Source organism: Marmota flaviventris, chromosome 12, assembly GCF_047511675.1.
Source record: "Marmota flaviventris isolate mMarFla1 chromosome 12, mMarFla1.hap1, whole genome shotgun sequence".
Taxonomy (NCBI): domain Eukaryota; kingdom Metazoa; phylum Chordata; class Mammalia; order Rodentia; family Sciuridae; genus Marmota; species Marmota flaviventris.
Genome location: NC_092509.1, coordinates 77,255,660 through 77,274,861, shown reverse-complemented (window position 1 = coordinate 77,274,861; position 19,202 = coordinate 77,255,660). Strand labels below are relative to the sequence as shown.

General features: G+C 51.9%; 1 protein-coding gene across 6 annotated transcripts in view; it reads right to left on the bottom strand.

The window, feature by feature from the left end:
- Positions 1 to 19,202, bottom strand: part of Plekha6 (pleckstrin homology domain containing A6) — a 77,972-nt gene that overhangs the window by 38,201 nt on the left and 20,569 nt on the right. For all 6 annotated transcript variants that reach the window (XM_027945614.2, XM_071600152.1, XM_071600150.1 and 3 more), the window contains exons 2-5: positions 8,486 to 8,566; positions 7,750 to 7,864; positions 2,076 to 2,180; positions 1,594 to 1,666 (exon numbers count right to left, since the gene is read on the bottom strand). In XM_027945614.2, the coding sequence (XP_027801415.2) occupies positions 1,594 to 1,666; positions 2,076 to 2,180; positions 7,750 to 7,851 (280 nt within the window). In that variant the 5' untranslated portion in view covers positions 7,852 to 7,864; positions 8,486 to 8,566. The remainder of the gene's footprint in view (positions 1 to 1,593; positions 1,667 to 2,075; positions 2,181 to 7,749; positions 7,865 to 8,485; positions 8,567 to 19,202) is intronic.

The following is a 19,202-nucleotide window of genomic DNA, read 5'->3' as shown; positions in this document are numbered from 1 at the left end:
TTAGCCCACAGCCTGATGCCAGAGGGAGGGGTCAAATGAAGGAGCAGGAAGGACTTGAGGCTCGACTCCAAAGCTGTCTTTGGGAAAATTGAGGCTGCCCACCTGCTGAGGAGACGGGCCCCGCCTGGCAGAGGGCAGGCCAGCGTTTAGGGGCTGCTCTGGTTTGGATGAGCTAAAGCTCACGTGGGAATCTGATTCTAATGTAAGGTGCTGAGAGGTGGTGGGGTCACAGAGGGATGGGTGCTCTTCCCACACAGAGCTCCCCTTCCACAGCGGGGCCTTGGAGGCGAGGCGGCCCTCCTGTTTTGTGTCATCTGTGTGTCCCCTCTCTACCTTCTGCCGTGAGTTGAAGCAGCATGAGGCCCTCCCCAGAAACCACCGTGTTCTCGCACCTTCCAGCCTCCAGAACTGTGGGCCATAATAAACCTCCCCTCACGGTGAATGACGCAGCCACAGAAAACAGGCTAAGCCCAGAGCTGACCTGAGACCACCCCTCTGTGGCTGTGACCCCTTTTCAGTACATTAGCCCCTCCTCTGCACAGACACTGGCTCTCCTTCCAGGCCAGTCCTACTCTGCTCCGGGGCTCAGCACCCAGGGGCCAGGCCTGGGCACAGTCTCTGCAAATTTGGGCCTTTCTCTGTGCCTGGCCCCAGAATCCACAGCCCCTCTGATCCCTCTTCCTTAAGAGTTCAATTGGCCTTAGCTTAGTGCTCAGGGACAGTGGCACCCTGGGGCGAAAGGGTCACCGGGTACAACCTTTGTTTGCCCAAGTTAATGATTCATCAGATTGCTCCCAGGAGGCCTTGGGAAACCAGGGCTCAGCCATCCTGAGGCAAGCCATCCTGAGCAAGCACCAAGAACAGCCTCTCCGAGCTCACATCCCTGTCTTATCCCCTGGGTCTGCTTCCTCCTGCCACCACAGCAGCCTGATGATGCCACCATTGCTGTCATCAGCCAGCCCTTGTGCCCTCTGTGCCCATGGTGACACATGTGGCTCTGAATATTTTTAAATAACTTCCTAGAGAAGGTTGCATCAAAGTTACCAGAGCTTTGCTCTCCTTTATTTTGTTTATTTATTTATTTTTGATCAGGGAGCAGGCTAGGGGTGAATGCGGGGGTGACAGAGAGTAGAAGCTGGGGGCCTCTCATTTATGCACTATCCACTAAACACTGTGTGCAGTGCAATGTTTAGATGCTGTGGACTCAGGAGTGAACAAAATTGGCAGAAATTCCTGCCCTCACTGACCAGACTGTCCATTCCAGTGGAACATGAAGAAGACCAAGGTGCAAGCCTCCAGGACGCAGTGACCTACAGGTGCTCACTAGGAACCTCTTCATCTTCTTCCTCTCTCCTACCCCTTCCAGACTTCACCAAGCATATAACTACCTTGTCACCCACTGTGTCACCAACCAGGACCCAGATCGCTGCCTAAAACCTACCAAGCAATCCAGAAATATTGCTGAATTGAATGAACGTGGGTGAGGTGGCACAAGCCACCATCCCATGTCACACTCCTCTGGCGCCAAGCACTCGAGGGGGGAGACCTGTCCTGCCAAGGCTCTGCCAATCGACACCCCAGGGGCAGGCTCACCTTTGTAGTAGAAGAGGCAACGGTCCACCAGGACGAACCAGCGCTTGTTCCACTGCTTCACCCCGGAGCTGGCCTGCGGGACACGGGGAGAGACGGATGTGAGGGGCTGTGGGCTGGGCATGGAGGGGAAAGGGCACTGCACAGCTTAAAAGGACATCCAGGCTCAGCTCTAACGTGTGGCAGCAACACCCTGGAGGTCACAGAGGCAGGGAAGGGACATTAGATTACTGCCTGTGACATTCCAGCTCTGTCATTCTGAGGCTCGGTGCCACCTCATCAGGGGGAAGATAAAAAGGGCAAGAAATGAGCCAGAATAAGTGAGCGGAAGGGCAGGCAGGGATGAGGCCAGGCCAGTCAGTGGACACCTGTCACCCCCACCATGGCAAGAGGGACCTCAAAAAAATACACAGACTGCCATCAGCACAGAGGAGTCACGGCGCTGTCAGAGGTGGCTATGGTGGGCAGAGCACAGGGCGCCTCACCTGCTTGAAGAGCCAGCCTGCCTTGGTGACCGGCGCGTTGGGGTTCCGCTTCATGGAGTGTGAACGCTTGCCAAAGGCGATGGCTTTGCGGGATGTTCGTGTCGCCTGGGGAAACAGGGAAAGACACCTGAGCTGCTTCCTCTCCTTCCCTCTGCTCCATCTGCGAGGGTGCTGCCCCCTGAGGAGCAAGCTCTCTCCAGCTCACTCCTGGGTGCCCTCCTGCTGAGAACCAGGTGAGACTCTGGGAGCTGGTACTAACTCCAGGTCAGGACTGACTTTAGCTCGTTTTTTTCAATCTCTAAACTGGGTCTCATAAGAGGAGTCCTAGCTGTCTCATAGCTTTGCTTTTTTTCCTTTGGAGGAAAAAAAACCCCAAGATTTCTCCTTTCACTCCTGGCCTGACCCTCTTCCCCTGCCCTCCTGACTCCCCATCTCTTCGCAGTGCTCTCTGGAATCCACTCAACTCTAAATTAATGGCCCACGTCAACTCCTGCTCAACTCCTGCTCCTTGTCTCAGCCACAGCACCCCACAGAGCTGGGGAGACCGAGGGGTGCTTTCCTAGCTCCTCGCCGTGTGGACACTGTCATTCTCCCACATTCTGGCAACAGTCTGTCTTCCTGAAGCCCCACGTTCTGGCCTCCCACGACCTAACCCTTCACCATCAGCTTCTACACCCTTCTTTTGGACTCTATAAAGGGTTTTTATTTTATGGGTTTTTTTTTTAATTTTTCATTTTTGTTTTGGTACTTGGGATTGAACCCAACGGTGCTCAATCACTGAGCTTCCTCCCCAGCTCTTTTTATTTTTTTTATTTTGAGATGGGGGTCTTGCTAAGTTGCCTAGGCTGGCCTCGAACTTGCAATCCTCCTGCCTCAGCCTCCCCAGGAGCTATGATTACGGGTGTGCACCACTGTGCCTGGCTTGAGTCTAAGGATTCTGATATGAGACATCTCCTTACCCATCCAATGCCCTTGACCTCCTCAACTCCAAAACCCTCCATCTTCTGTTCCAGCTGCTCATGCCCGGGCTAGACCTCACCTTAGACTGTCAGCACCCCAAGCCACCGTCCACTAACACCTTCAATTCTAGAATTCCCACTTGCTGGTCACTATATTCCTCCCTTTGGCCTTCTTCCCTCCATTACTTAACTACCCCCAGCTTTTCTATTCCCCTGAGATCCCCATTTCCCTTTTCTCTGGATTCATCCGCTGCTTCCTGGTTTTCATTATGTCCTTCCAAAGCTGGACTCAAAACACCCATCCATTATTTTTCTGCTTCATCTTCTCTGAAACTCAATATTCCAAATTAATCAAATTATCCTCCCTCCCTGTACTCACAGCCAGATTACGGTGCTGCTAGAGGAAGAAAAAATTTAAAATCATACTGCAGAGCAGATGAGGTCACTGCATACCCAGGGTTCCCAGCCCCGGCTGGGCAGAGCCCCCACAGAGTCCCACAGCAAGAGCCCCACACTGTCCTCCCAAGTCCCCCAACCTCCCACCTCTGCCGTCCCCATACTGGACCTGGCTCCTCTTCCACAACCATACATGCACTTCCTCAATTCCACACCCTTTTACCTAGAAAAGTACTGCCCTCTTCACTGTCTTTTTCCCTCTAATGTCAACAGGAGAGGTATCACCTGCCCTTCCACAGCTGACCCTTCTAGCCCGCCATCTCCTCTGAGACTTTGCCCTGTTGACATCTCCTCTCAAGCCTGTCTTCAACGTGCCCTTCTCTGCTGGCTGCTTCTCCTGGCCAGCAAGCCCCAGTCTCTCCATCTGATGGCACCTCTCTCTCATCCTCTCACACACCCCCAAACTCCCCCTCCACCCCCATCCCCTATTATGGTTTAGATGAGAGGTGTCCCCTAAAAGCTCAAGTGTGAGACAATGCAAGAAGATTTAGAGGAGAAATGACTGGGTTCTGAGAGCCCTAACTCAATCAGTGGATTAATCCCCTGATGGGATTAACGGGGTGGTGGCTGGAGGTGGGTAGGATGCGGCTGGAGGAGGTGGGCATTGTGGGTATGCCTTTGGGGTATATATTTTGTATCTTGCAAGTGGAGTCTCTCTCGGCTTCCTGATCATCACGTGAGCAACTTCCCTCCACCACACTCTTCCACCATGATGTCCTGCCTCATCTCAAGCCCGAGGAATGGAGCCAGCTGCTTATGGAGTGAGAACTCTGAAGCCGTGAGCCCAGCCTCCAAATAAAATTTTCCTCCTCTAAAATGGTTCTGGTCAGGTCTTTCAGTCACAATAGCAAAAAAAAAAAAAAAAAAAAAACTAACTAAAACAACCCCTGCCCACTGTAAGGCAGAATCCATTCTCCCTTTCTCTTCAGGGCTGGGCTACTGGGCAGAGCCCACTTTCTTCTCCTCCCAAGATCCCCAAACTTCCTCCACCTCATTTGGAAACGGCTCTTGCAATGCTATTGAGTTAGGGCCATTCGGTCCTTGATCACTCCAAAGCTCATTAACTTTCTGTCCTTCCTGGGATCTTTCAATACCTCCCTCCCTTCCTCTATTCCAAGTGTTGCTGAACCACAACCAAACTTTTATTATTTTATTTGAGGGTTTTGTTATTGTTTTTGTTTTGGTGGTGCTGGGGTTGGGTGCCTTTCCTGTGCTAGGTAAGCACTCTACACCCGGCCACGCCCCAGCCCTGGAGCTTTACTGGAGCTTGTGCAAGCTCATCTCTACCCACTGCTTCAAGCACCAGCAACAGGATCAGGGTTCCCTGATCTGTATCTCCTAGCGCCAGTCCATTTTATAACTCGATGTCTGACTAGGATTAAGTAAGAGCAGAGCCAGATTCATTCTTTCTACCCAAACCTACTCTTCTGTATTCCTCATCTTGGTGGACGACGCTGCAACCCACCCAGCCACCCACATCAGAACTCGGAGTCGAGTCCCTGCTTCCCTGCTTCCTCTACTCCTTCCTACCACCATGGATGTGGGCTGAAAGATCTGCTTTGATGTTGTGTGTTATCAGTGCCGAGGAAGGAGCCCAGAGGTGGTGTGACTAGGCATGCCCTCTATCCCCAAGCCACACCCTCAGCCTGAGTCTGTCTCCTTAACAGAGCCTCAAATCTCTTTTCCCTCTGAAATTCTGCTGCTGTCATCTTGCAGGTCCTCATTTCTTCTTGCTATCCATCCTGGGCGATGAATTGAGGTGATTTTTCTAAAACACATAGAATTGTGTGATTCTCTTGCTTCAAATTTCTTACTAGTCCTCATCGCTTAGGGGAGAGCTCAGATACCTGAGCACAGTACAGAAGCGGGAATCCATGAGATCCGATCGGGTCTACAGCCCGGCTTCTGCCCCTCTGGCACCCAAGCCCCACCTCTGCTGTCTCTTCCTCCTGAACCTCTGCTCACCTGGGCTCCCTCACAAAGGGAGGACATCCTCCCTCAGCACCCACAATTCCCAGCCCACTCTTTAAAATCCAGCATAGATTCTCCATGAGACCTCCCTAACCACCCACCCCCACAACAGTTAGCAACTCCGGACATCTGTAGAGTGTAAAACTTGTCACATTGCTCAGCAATGGAGCTGCTGGCTTTCTGTCTCCTCTACCACGCGACTGAGCTTTTTGCAGAAAGGACTTTGGTTTTGTTCATTCCTATATCACCATAGCCAGCAAGGTGCCAGCCATAACAAACACTTAGAATATACTTGCAGAGACAGAAGGAAAGAAGAGATTGGGCTTTATTATAAAGTACCTCCACAAGTAGGAAACAAAGTTATTTTCTGGACATTACTAGTGAAAATTCACAGATAAGGGCCAAGAAACGTCATTTGAAGAAGTTGTCTGCCTCCTTAAGGATATGCAAATCCCTAAATCCTTCCCCCTTCTCTCTGCCACCAGAACAGTGGCTTCCCATAGTTTGCCTTTCTAGACATTCCCAGGGCCACCCCTCAACACATTAGCCACGCGGTGCCTGTGCCCAGCTTCCCAGCAGCCACGGGTCAATCCAACACTCTGCCTGCCTTGCCCTCACAGCTGGGCTCTGAGCACTGCTGAAGGAAAACCACACCAGCCTGTGGATCAGGCACACAGATTCTTAGTCTTCAACCTCAGATGATCCTTCAATTACCCAGCAGCATGTTCCGTGTGTCCCTGGCTGAGCACCATTCCTGTTACCCAAACGTGCACTGCGTGTTCTCACGCACCTGACCTGACACATTCCCATGCGCTTCTCCTCCCTACAAAGCACCCTGCTTCCTTCCTTCCTGCAAAAGTGGAGGCAGTCAGGTGGGGACATCTTTAATTTCCTAGACACCCACTCTCAGCTTCACATACTTTTATTTTTATGCATCTCAGGAAGACATGCGCTTCCCCAACCCAGGCTAACACGCAGGCACCCCGACACCATGAAAACACAACTCACCAACCATCCCCTTCTGAACCTGTCTACGAAGACTAATCCTTCCCCGCAGGCCTCTGCCTAACCAACAAATCCCCTCCGCCTCCTTCCCTCTGGTTTCCAATCCCCACTCCACATTTTCCTTCCATCTGACTATAGTTCACAACCACCTGTTATATATTTTATGAAGCTCTGGAAGAAAGAGCACAAAGCCGCCAAACATGAAGAAATGGTAAGGACAGGGAAATGCTCGTGAGCCTGATTGGATCAGGGCATGCTGCATGTGTGAGCTCAACCACCACATGGAACCTCATTCATATGCACGATGAATATATGCTCATCGAAAAGTAAAAATAAAAAGTTCCTCCTTTTTGAAATATTCCAAGCATTTCAGGGAAGTAGAGAACAATATGCAATCATCCCTTTGTGTTGTCAGAGCTAACTCTCTCTGGGAAGCACCGGGCCAATCCCATTACCTTTTTCTTCCCTGGAGGTAACCACTGACCCAAAACGAGCCTTCCTGTTCATGGTTATATACTTGGACTGCAGCTGTTCCTATAAATATGTAGTGCCGCTTTTCATATTTGTGCATTTTACATAAGTGTTATATTTTCCATATTCTGCAACTTGCAGAATCATGTTTTCAAGAAGAATCCCTGTTAGTACACACAGAGCAAGTTCATTTTAAGTTTTGGAGAATACTCCATTGTATGAATTTATTATCATCTTAGAACTGTTACCCTTCCACGTGTCTACCTCTCCTCTCCCATCTCCTCTTTAACCCTCTCCGCCTTGCCTTCTGCCCTCATCACACCTCTCAGACCACCCTCTCCTCTAGTTACCACCCTGTCACCAAACAAGGACACAAGTCAGCAGCCCTGATCTGGCAGGGCCCTTTTGCGACGTTCTTCTCTGAGACACTTCTTCCTCCTGGGGGTCCCTTACTTTCATCTCACTCTGACTCTCACCCATAATTGGAGGGAGATCCTACTGGCATCAACAGGGCAGGGGCCAGAGATGCAGGTCACTATCCTTCAGCGCACAGGTCACTCCCACACCAATGAGAACTGTCAAGCCCGGAGGCTAACGGGGCTGAGGCTGAGAACCCCAGGTCTAGATGTTGGTCCTCTGCAAGATTCTGGTCTGAGCCCTCTTCCCTTCCCACTGACTATCTCCCTGGGCCACCTCACCTGTCCGTTGGAGTACAGAATGAGCTGGGTAGGTGAGACTTTCCTAGGATCCCTGAGATCCCAAAAAACATGCATTGAAGACATCTCCTTCCTGCTTTGAGGGACTGGACTCACCCGAATGTTGGGCCGCTCTGGAGGGACCTCGGACACCATGTTGTGGTTGGATATGTCACTGTTGGTGGTAGCAGGGCGTTTCCCACCTGTTTTATTGGACATGTCCAAGGCCGATCTGATTTCAAATTGAACAAAAGAAAGAGACTAGTCAGAGCCAAGAAGCAACGGGGGAAAAACTTCCCCACCCATCAAGAGATCATTCAGAGTTTCTCCTCAGTTCTTCTGGGATTATATGCTGGTCATCCCAGATATTCTCTTTCTTCTCTTTTTTTATTTTAAAAATCTAGATTCTCAGACTCCAGAACTCCTTCCCTTCTAATCTTAAAGGTACAATGGCTGGTGGCCTAGGAGTCAATTAATTATCCTTTCTTTCCTTTTTTTCCCTTTCATTCAGAGATGCAGAATCCAGCGTAGGCCAAATTCATGTTCAGCCCTCAAGATTATATCAGATTCTCTCTCTGCCTCCTGCCAAGGCCCCTGGGTGCTATGCCAACCTCAGACCTGGCTTTCACTCCTTCGGTTCAACCTGTGAGATGCACCAGGAAAAGGGGCTGGGGATGTCAGGAGATGGGTCCCAGAAGCTTCCAGTTTCAGAACTAAAGGATCCCAAATCCCTTCTTTTCCTTCCCTCCCCATCATCCTCCCCATCATCCTCCCCATCCCAGTGCAAGGTGGCCATGGAATGGCGGTGACAAAAGATAAAAAGGCCAAACAGTAAATAGAAGGCAAAACTTACGTTTTCAAGTCGAACTTCTTGTTCTCCTCTGGGACTTGGCCAGTCACTGGGTGACGAAATGTGTTCCGTCTGTCATTGTGGCTGTAGAAGCAACAGTGAGAGAAACTGTGATAAAAATGCAGAGGACAGAGACATGAGCCAAAGGGAGAACAGACCCTGGGCAGTGACGGGGACAGGTGACCATGAAAGCAGCTCTACCTCTGCACCCCCAAAGGGGGCCAGAGGGAGAACAAGGCTTGAGTGGCAGAAGCTGTTGCTGGGGTGGGGAGGGGTGGGGTGAGGGAAGACAAAAGAAGCCTCGTCACCAATCACTAGTCAGTGTCAGCCACTTACTAGAGCTCCCCAGGCTGGACACCAGCCACACTTAACTCGTCCCGCAGCTATCTCAGGCATGCGTGGGGGGCGCGGTGTTTGAACTGTCTGTCCAACACAGTCAAGATTTCATGCGTGGCAGGTTCCCAAGCAGAGAAGCTGCCTGCCAGTGTTCTGCATAAAACACGCTCCCTCATTATTTGCTGAAAGAACTCTCCTGTGACCTTGGACTACTTCTCTCCTGCTTTATGCTCCATCTCTTTCTTGAAAGGAAACGGGAGATTCAGAAACTCCATTCTTGAGCTTGGGCCGGGACTCGCTCATGCTCTGAGCCCAGGGTCTTCCATCCAAGGGCTACTGGATGTCACAGAGACATCGCGAGCTGTCAGGCATCAAGGTCAGTGCTGGCTGAACAGTCAGATCTAATTAAGGGACACTGTGGCTGGGAGTGGGGTGGTGTGTTATGAGGACAGCCTGCCAGGAAGCACAAACCAGGGGCGGGGTGCAGGCGAGGCAGATGGGGAACGGTACATGGAGGCAGCCTGCGTCTCTGCTGGCTAGCTGGATGTCAGGCCAGCTTCCCGGTGGCCTCTCAGGGGGCATAAGGAGGAAGACAGCAGACAGACTTCAGAGGGGCTGGGGCAGTGGCCTATCTGGGTTGTATTCCATTAGCAGCAACTACCTGGCAGGAACATAGTAGCGGATATTTGAAATCCGGGCCTGTGGGGGCTAAGGGAGCTTTAAGGAGCACTTCTCCCACCCCTCGAAAAATACTGTGAGAGTCCAGAGAGCGCAGGCTCCAGCAGACCCTAAGAGCAAGCATAGGGACTAAGGCGGGGCCACTTCAGACCCCATGCTAAAGACCCAGTGCTCTGTTCAGCCCCCCGCAGGTCAGCGGTGGGGAAAAAGAGCTCAGTCGCTTCAGCTGCTTCAGGGAAGGAAAATAACCTTGTTGGCACCTCTTTTAGCCCAGGACACATCTCACCCTTGCGCTGCCTGCTGAAGCTAAAGATAATATCAAAGTGTGTTTTTTCCAGCTTCCAAACTGGTCATGTTCAGATGTAAGCCAAAGGCACACGGGAGACAGCAGCACAGCAGGTAGTGGCTACGGCCAATGGGAAAGTCTGGCTGTGCAGACAGGACCCCAAACCTGACCAGTGTCCTCCTGGCTTCTGACTCTAGAACACTGGGAATCCACTCCCCACTTCCCAAACGGCGGTTCCACGTTTCCAAAGATGATGCTCTCAACTTAATCACAGGGGGTCTTTGCAAGGAAAGGTACCTGCCTGCAGTTAACCTTGTCCCTGGCTCTGTCCCCTTAGAAGTCTGGTGCAAAGGCAGTGGTGACAGTGAAGGTCCTTGAGGTGACAACTTCTCTGCTTTCACCCAGTGGTGTGGGGCACTTGCTCCCTCCCACCTCTTTGCCCCTCCAGGCCCCTAATGATCTGTGTGTTCCCGATGGTAGCTCCAGGGAGCTTCCTGCAGGCTCTGGTACAGACAGACACACAGAAGCATGCAGGCAGTCAGCTGTCAGCTGTCTCGAGTCTCCCAGGGTACAGCACATTTCTCCCTGCCCCAGAGTCTCCTACCCAGCAACCCCTACAGATGACGTGCTCTCTCCATCCCCACGCTACCAATTTCAAAACAGCTTCCCCTTCACGGGCACTGCAATGCAGCAACCATTGACCTAACTGCGCTCTCCTCCCAGGTCATTGCCAGCAGACCCCTCACCGCCAAGCCCCCAGACGGGAACAGGGTGAGTGCCAGCGCCGCCGGCTCCGAGTTCACCAGGCTCACGGTCCATGGACGAGATCCCTACCTGGCTCGTCGGTCAGCCCGAAACTTCAGCATCTTTTTGGCAGCTCAGTCCCCAGTTGGGCAGCCTCGGAGGACCCACCAGCCACCCTGCTGCTACCATCCCTCTGAGAAGTAAGTCCTCGGGCCGTGGCAGAGGAACAGCGCAAGCGGTGGCAGGCTGTCTGCTGGTTGCCCCTCTTCCCGGCTCTGGCATTAGAGAACAGGGAGGGGGCTCTCCCTGGGTGATGGTAGGGGTCACCCAGGTGCCCCAGCGGGCCTGCAGCTTCCTAGTATCCGGCTGGACTACCACTGGTCAGAGGACTGGAGACTGGATAAGCCAGGAGGGGACGGCATCCTCCTCGTTCAGGTTCCCAAGGAGAAAATGCAGCCACGGAGAGTTGGGGCGTGCACTGAGCAGGTGAACCACCTCCAGGTAGTGCGACCTCACTGAGCTAAGGACACAGAGTGGCTGGGCGGGCGGAGGAGCATGGGGCTGCATTCCCATCTGCACGGCAGAAACTCATGCCAGCTCGACCTGCAGGGAGACGGTGCTGCTTCCCAGCTCCCAGCCCAGACACAGGCTCTGGAGCTGAAAATCAACTCTGCTTCTCAGACACCCTTCAGAGCCTGAGGGTACAGGGTTAAGGGAAGCTCCAGGTTCATTCCCTGTTATTGCTGCCGCTGCTGAGAGGCTGAGATTAATTGAGAAAGTCTCCTTTCTCTTCTCCTCTGCCTACCCAGCCTGCTGTACAGACAGAAGCCACTGGCCTCTGCCCAGCTGCCCTCAGACCCAGCAGCTCTTCTGCCCTCTGGGAGCCGTAGTCCAGCTGGGAGGGACGGGACTTGTGGATCCAGAGTGTGGATGGGCGTGGATGTCGGGGAGCCAGAGCTGATGGCAAGGAACTGGGCTTCTCTGCTCTGGCGAAATGGAAGGAAAGCTTCCTCCCAAGGCTTGTGAGGAAGAGGGCAGCAAATGGGGCTTGAGAAGGGGTCACTGTGTGTTTACTGCTGCAAATCTTCCCAGATGCAAGATGATAAATTCCAGCTGGTGCCTGTCAGATCAACTCACGAGCAAGGAGGTTTTGCACTGATGTTAATTCCCCCGAATTCCCCAGAAGCCAAAGCTGGTCAAATCTCCCCCTTTCCTAATGTCTTCCTTGTCTTGGGAACCTTGGTCTTGGAGGACTTCTTGAAGGTCACCTCCTCCCACCCCTGTCTCCAGGCAAGCAGGCTCACTAATCAATGCTCATCTCAATGAAAGCACCTTGGTGGTTTGCAAAGGGTTCTAGCAAAGGACACCCAGGCCCACCCAGTTACCTTACCCTGCCAAGATGTTCTTTTTGATATCAAATTCCTGTTCCTCTGGTTTTCTATATTATTCCATTTTGTCTTCACATGACAGGTTCCTTTCAAACCAACGGGGCTCTTTTTTAGCAAGACCAGGCATTGTGTTGACATCATAGTCTGTTGCTATGGTAATTCTGTGATATCACAACAGACACTGAAAAGGAGGGGCTAATCTAATTGTTTGGATGGAGGATAGAACTTGGTCAGGAAACAATGTCATCAGTGAATGGAAAAGCAAATGGACAACATTATTATTTAACCCATGAAGAGTCAAGCTGGTTGGGATATAACTGGGGTCAACAGCTGCTGATGTTTAAACAGCTAATCCTAAATCCAAAAGATCAATATATTCAGCCATTTAGTGGGACTTTTGCAAATGATTTATCCTGGTGACAGGAGGCCTAAGTTTTCAGATCATGCCCTCTTCCTGCTGCTGATCCAGTTAATGGAGCCCTGCTGTGGTTGTGCTGTGCTGAGCCCTCTTCTGAGGCCTGTTTTGAGGTCCCTGCCTGTGCATAGTAGGTGCTCCATAAACATTTGTTGAATGAGTAAATGAATGAATGAAAGAAACTCTCTGGGCTCTGATTCAGTTTTCAGTCACTTGCATTTGGAGTCTGACATGATATTACCAAGGGCTTCCCTATCTTAGCTCTCTCTTAAAATTAATTACTTCCTCTCTGAAGAGAAGCTCTGTTTCTGCCCCCTCGCCCCCTCACTCGGCTTCCCTGCCTGGCTCCCCCCAGAATATATAGTTTGGCTTGGATCCATCTTCATTAGGAAGGAAAGAAAATTAAGCTCATCTGCACAGGAGGAGGAGGGGGTGGGGTGCATTGGGAAAATGAGTTTTCTTCCTCTAGAGGAGGCAAAAATAGCCCCTTTCTCCTCAAGCTGAACTCGGGGGCCTCCCACAGCCTGTGCTTAAGTGGCAAGTTAAATTAACTTCTCTCCTGCCCAGTGACGAGCCAGGGAAAGAGGAAGGAGGGGAGGCTCCAGGGCTTCCCTGCTTGCTGAGAGCTCCGAAATCCTCGGGGTTGAGCCGGCACATGGAGGGCCCAGCTGGGGCTCTTTCCCTTTATCACTAAACTGCATGGTGCGACAGATTTTCATTTTAGGTTAAACGTCAAGAACTTCCCAAGAGAACATTAAAAGGGGAAATGAGAATAGGTGATCAGTTTCCTCACTCCTCTCTCCTTCCTTTTGGGATGTCAAGAGGCTTTCATGGCTCAAGGGCAAATGGTTATGAATACAGACCTGAGTGGTCCTCTCAAACTGCACCCAAGAAAAACGGGGGGAACCCAGTAAAGGACATCTGATGTCAGAGGCCGAAGCACCCTATACTCCGGGTTGCCAGTCAGTGGTCACTGATTCTCTGGTCCCAAGAGGTGACCCCAACAGCAGTGCCACCGGTGAAAAGAGTACTTGGCAGAACAGGGCTTCCACACGGGATCTAGCATGAATTAGCAGTGTGATGTCACTTCTTGGGCCCTTAGTTTTCTCATGTGCAAATGAAATACCTTCTAATTCTTTGAAAGAATAGCCGCAAACTTTCAAAATATGAAATGTGTTATGCATAAGCCATTAATAGCTAGGCTCATTCTGCTGAAGAACAAATCCAGGGGCAAGCATTCCGAAGTGCCAAGACCAGTCAATTACAAAGATAAGACCTGGGTCTTCTCCACTCTTGAGGCCGCCGTCTCTCCTCCTTGTTAGGGCTTCTCTATGATTCAAGACCGCCTCAGCATCTGAGTGGCATGGCCTGGCCCTTCATACTTATAAGTCACAACATCAACCTGTCTTCATGACCCTTTGCTGGTGTGCACACGAGCACATACACACACTCAGGCACCCAGGCTGGATGCCCAGGGCCCCCACTGTGAGATAAATATTGAACAACTAGAGAAACACACTCCACTCTTTCCACCCTGGGGGCCCCTCTTGGTGATCTGCCTGTACCAAGTTGCTTCATTCCATAGCTCCTGAAAATTTGCTGACAGAGAATTAGTCCTGGCCCAGCTTCCCCATCCCGAGGACGCCCTGGCTTCTGGCAATAGAGCTCATGAGGCAGAGAGAGGACTGTGGCGTGAGTGGGAAGCGGGGCTACAGTGGCCCATCCCTCCCACTTCCTTCTTTCTCCCAGCTAGCAAATTCTGAGCCAAGGCTGTCCACACTCAGGGAAGGTGGGGAGAGCTCGGCTCCTGCTCTCTGCCTCCCCCTCTTCTGGATCTCATCTTCATTGTCCGGGAGCCTTATCTGCCCCAGCATTCAGTCCCAATTAAAAACCAGCTCCGTTTACATTTCCAACCATCTTGATGGGCCAGATTCCGGAAGCTTCTCCAGTCATTTGCGGGAGAAAAATACACTTTCCTAGCTAACTTCTTCCCACCACGGTCCCCCTGTTTTCCTTCCACTTGCTGCAGCATAAAGATGAGGTCAAAAGGGGGTGGGGACTGGCAGCACTTCAAGGTGTCTGCGGGCAGGAGGAGACCGCTCAACAACACTGTCTGGTTTCCTCATGCACCTGCAGATCAAAATGCCAGCTCCACAGGTGTCAGGGACCAGCTGCCAGTGGCTCTCACCTGGCAAAGTATTTGTCCTCTCTTTTCTTCTCTGCCCTTGCCCTGGCCCTCCCTTGGATGCCAGTTATTTAGAAAATGGCGATAGGGTGCCCTCTCCCAAGTTGAGACCACTGTAAATGCTAAGACCACTGGGCTGAGGATTCAGGAGATGAGATCCAGGCTGCTCCCTCTCCTGCTTAGCTCTGTCCATCCTCAGGGATCCTCCTTCTAACCCAAAGGGACGAACACATCATCCTTACCTGCTATGGCCAGGTATGGAATGCCAGGGGAATTCCACCCGAGCTCAGCCCTACTTCAGATAGAAAAAAAGAGCTGGCTCAATGGACAAGATGGGGCACCACAGATCAGGGGGCCCCTTCCAGCCCAGGCATCCCCGCTTTCCTGTCTCTTACTGGATTGTCTCTGAGCCTCTGCCTAGACCTCCAAGGTCTCTCTCTCTCTCTCTCTTTTTTTAATATTTTCTTAGTTGTCAATGGACTTTATTTATTTATATGTGCAACTCAGTGCCTCACGCATGCTAGGCAAGTGCTCCACCACTGAGCCCCACCCAGCCCCAACCCAAGGTCTCTTTATTCTTACACTAGAAGCTAGGAAAGTCTAAGGCAGAGTGTGTGTGTGTGTGTGTGTGTGTGAGAGAGAGAGAGAGAGAGAGAGAGAGAGAGAGAGAGAGAGAGAGAGAGAGAGAAGGAAAAGAAAGAATAGATACCATGCTGGAGAACTTCAAGCGATCTTCTACCCTAGTTGAACTATCTTATCTTTAAACTGATTATTTTACTTTATGGAATTCCATTTGCCTTCTGAAAAACAACGATAACCAGGGTGGAGTGTCCGCACAGCCACGCCAGTTACTGACACCCTGAAACTCCTCCAGGTTGGCTGCTGAAGAGCCTTCCCAGTGCCCCTGCCCCACCTCCCTGACCAGTGCCCGGGACCTTATTGCCTCTCTGTGACCCAGAGACTAAGGCATTAAACCTGGGCCACAGGGCCTGCCAGGATGCCAGGCCAGTGTCCTTTCTGGCTGAAAAAAATGACTGAAGACCATTCCAGGGGGTGGCCTTCCCTTAACTGCCTGCACACTGACATCCTTTGCAGTGGGTCAGAACTCTGGTTCTAAGACCCAGAAGCTGTCAGAGCAGAATGGAAGGCATTTCCCGCTTGCGGTGGCCCCGCTTAGAGAACTGGGGCAAGCCACCTGCCCAAGCTCCCCACAATCTGTTTGCTGGGTGCTCTTGTTCTGCTCCTGCCAAGGGAAAAGGAGACGATGCTCACTACAGCCCAGCTCCACCGCTTCCTTCCTCCAACCTCCCCAGGTGGCTAACCCAGATGGGCAGGCAAACCAAGGCTCCCCTGGCCCGGCCTCCACGGTGCCTTCTCCTGCCAGTCAGCAGTATGGAAAAGATCCCCAGGGGTGACAGGGCAGGCCAAGAATTAATTACGCCTCTTCCCCAGCTGAGTCCAGTTCCAAACCCCTGCCCTTCAGAGGCTGAGGCGGCCCCAGGATCCACTTCAGGGTCTACAGAAGGTCACTGGAACCATCTCTCTTCATTCCTAACTCAGCAGATCTGGTCCTGGAGTCCCACGGAGAGCAATGACCCCACCCACCCCACCCCATGGAAAAGATTTTTACAAAGTGCGTGCGAGGAGAGTGATGGAGCTGGGCTCTCCCTCCCCCTCCACACCCTCCACAGCCACCAAGGCTTCTAGGTTCCTGATCCAGCAATCTGAGACAGTCAAGCTGTTTTCTCATTCTAACAATAAAACAATGGTACTAAGGGATGCTGTCTTCAGTACACAACACCAACTGGCCACCAGGCCAGACAGTCGAGGATGAAAGGTTACAAAGCTCTGAAGGGATATGGAACAAAGGGAAATAAAACTCATGTAGTCTCTGGTTCTCACGCAGGGAGGGGAAGAAGGAAGGCCCATGGCGGAGTCAGGGAGGCTGAGGTTTACTGCCCTCACCACAGTGATGGGAGTGATAAGGCAGAGTTCATGTCTCCCAGGGTCTCCCCATCCCTGCTGATCACCAATCTCAGTTCCTCATCTCCAGGAAGGAGAGACAGCTTCATGAGTCACCGGGAGACGCTGGCTTCCCAGCACCCGCTCCAAGAACATAGCAACAAAAGCCACAAACCCTTTCACTGGTAATGCCTGTGGGCGACAGATCAGGGGACCATGTGTGATGTGGGGTAGAGTCTGGCAAGAGGTGCCTGGGTGTGGAGGTCTGAGAGGGCGGCCACATACAGACTGCCCACTGCCCGAGCCTTCTTCCTGGCTATGCCCAACCCTCAGCTCCCACGCAGAGCTGACGAGGAGCTAGAGGAGCAGGGCTTTGCTGCTCTGAGGGGGATGTTGTGTGGTGACTGGAGGAGACAGGAGAGTCAGCCTCAAACCCTCGCCCTGCCCTGAGGATTGGATGGCTGGGTGACTTCCATCTGTCTCCCGACCCCTCCCCTCACTGGCCAGCTGGACTGATGAGAGTCTCCACAGTGGGGGGTGGGGGGGGCTTGGTCTGGGGAACAGGAAAGCAATAAATCACCCAGAGAAGGCAAGCAGGAGCCTGGACACTGCTTCTGCAGGAAGAGCCTCCCACCTGGGGGGCTGCCTGGGAAGAGAGTGGCCAGCAGGTGGGACGGTAGCATTGCTCCTCACTAGCCCAGGAAGTGCCAGTCTGCGCTGGCCCCAGGAGGGCTCGGGCTGGCCTTCGGTCTGAGACCAGAAGTAACGCAGCAAGCTGGCTCACAGATGGACGGTGGGAAATTCTGAACACCTCTTTTTGCCAGGAGTGAGGAGCCCGGAACTTCCCATGTACTTGGGGAGCTTGCCAAGGGCTCCGAGAGCAGAGGAATCTCCCTGGATCACTGTCGGCCATAGGGAGGCTCCAAAGGGAGCTTGGGAACAAGGGCCACCCGTGGCTGTGTCCAGGATGGTTGCTGCTGTCTTTCCCCTATGTGACAATCCTTCATCCATTCCCCTGACATCCCGGAGAGGAAAAGTGAGATCTGGAAGAGACTTGGAGAACTTGTGACAGCAAAGGGTCGTGGACACTTTGGATTCTTCTTAAGGAACAGGGCAAGATCAGCAATCTCGGAGTCAGGAGACTCAATGACCAGTACTGAGTCACTTTACCTCTCTGGGGTTCAGCTTCCCCGTCTGTAATGGGGAACAGCACCCAGGGTGGCTTGGAGGATAAAACGAGATCACATATTTAAAGCTTGGCACATAATCGTTGCTCGGTAAGTGGCTGATGTTACAGTGATTAATAAAATAAGTAACGCTACCCCAAATCCATATCATCTAATTTGATAGCCATTAGCGATGTGCGGCTATTCAAATTTTAATTAAAATTAAATAAAATAATTAAGGTTTCAGTTCTTCAATTATACTAGCCACCTTTCACAGAGGCTCAGTCCCCATGCTGGCTGGCATCAATCACACTGAACAGAACAGCCACAGAACATTCCATCAGTGTAGAGCATTCCATTGGACAGTGGCTTGAGCTAGATTTTTCTCTAAGCCAACTTCCAGCTGTAACATTTTTGGATTCTATGAGACACTTAATTCCAAACAAGTTTATCCTTCCAGCAGCCGATATGTGCCCAGAGCCCTCAGGAAATACAAGGTCCCTCATGGTCCTACGCAATTCCAAAAAGAAAGGAAAATCTGCTGCCAACCACAACAAAAAGTTAAAAATTAAAAACCAAGTGACATGTTCCAAAGTCCAATCAAAACAAATCTAGATACTACGTTGGTTTTTTAAATCTTATGCATTAAGACTCCTTATGGGGAGTCTGAAAGCGCTGTCATCCTATTGGGCACAAACTGGAAAAGGTCCCTGAAGCAGCCTAAGGGAAGAGAACTGGACAGAGGAAAGAGCTGCAGTAAAGGACAGAGACAGTGGGGACTTGTTCCTCCTTCCAGTCTCATTTTCCTTCTGGAACTGGCCAACCTCGGGTCTAGGCTGGAGAGAGGACGAGGAAAGAGGAAGGGAGGCCTCCTTTAGGGCCTTTGCTCCAGAGCGGGAGGAGCTGGCCTGCAGGGAGATCAGACAGGCCAGCTGCCACCACAACTGGCTGGCTTAGGATTCCTCCTTCCCTGCACCCACCCAGATCTGGAGCCTGCGGACACCAGGTAATCCCAGGAAGCAACCTGTTCTGGAACAGACGGCGCAGGAAGCAGGTGCCATGGATAACCACAGCTTACTGCAGGGAGGAAAGGAAAGCTGAGAGGAATGGAAGAATTGCTCCCAGGCCTATATCGGGCCCAGAGCCGTCACCAGTCACATCCACATAAGGGAAAGAGGGGGCCTGAGGGAGGGAATGAGATAAGGGACACTGCTGCCTCCTCCCTGTCCCCTTCCCTTTAAGGAAGCCTTGGGCAGGAACGTTGCAATGAGGAGCAACACAGCACCTTGGGTGGGGGGGGGGGGGTAGTGAAGAGAGAGAAGCAAAGGGGATAGGACACTGTACAGGCCCCAGCCAGGACAGAAGCCAGCTTTGGTAAGTGACACCTGAGTAACAGGTGAGTCTGCCTACACCTGTTGGACCAACTATCCAGCTGTTGCAACTTCTGCTGGGTCTGGGAACAGGAATGGCTGCACAAGTTACAGGGCCCAGTGCAAAAGAAAATCCCAGGGCCCCTTGTGCACAACTTAAGAATTTCTGGAAGACAACAGTAGAGTGTTA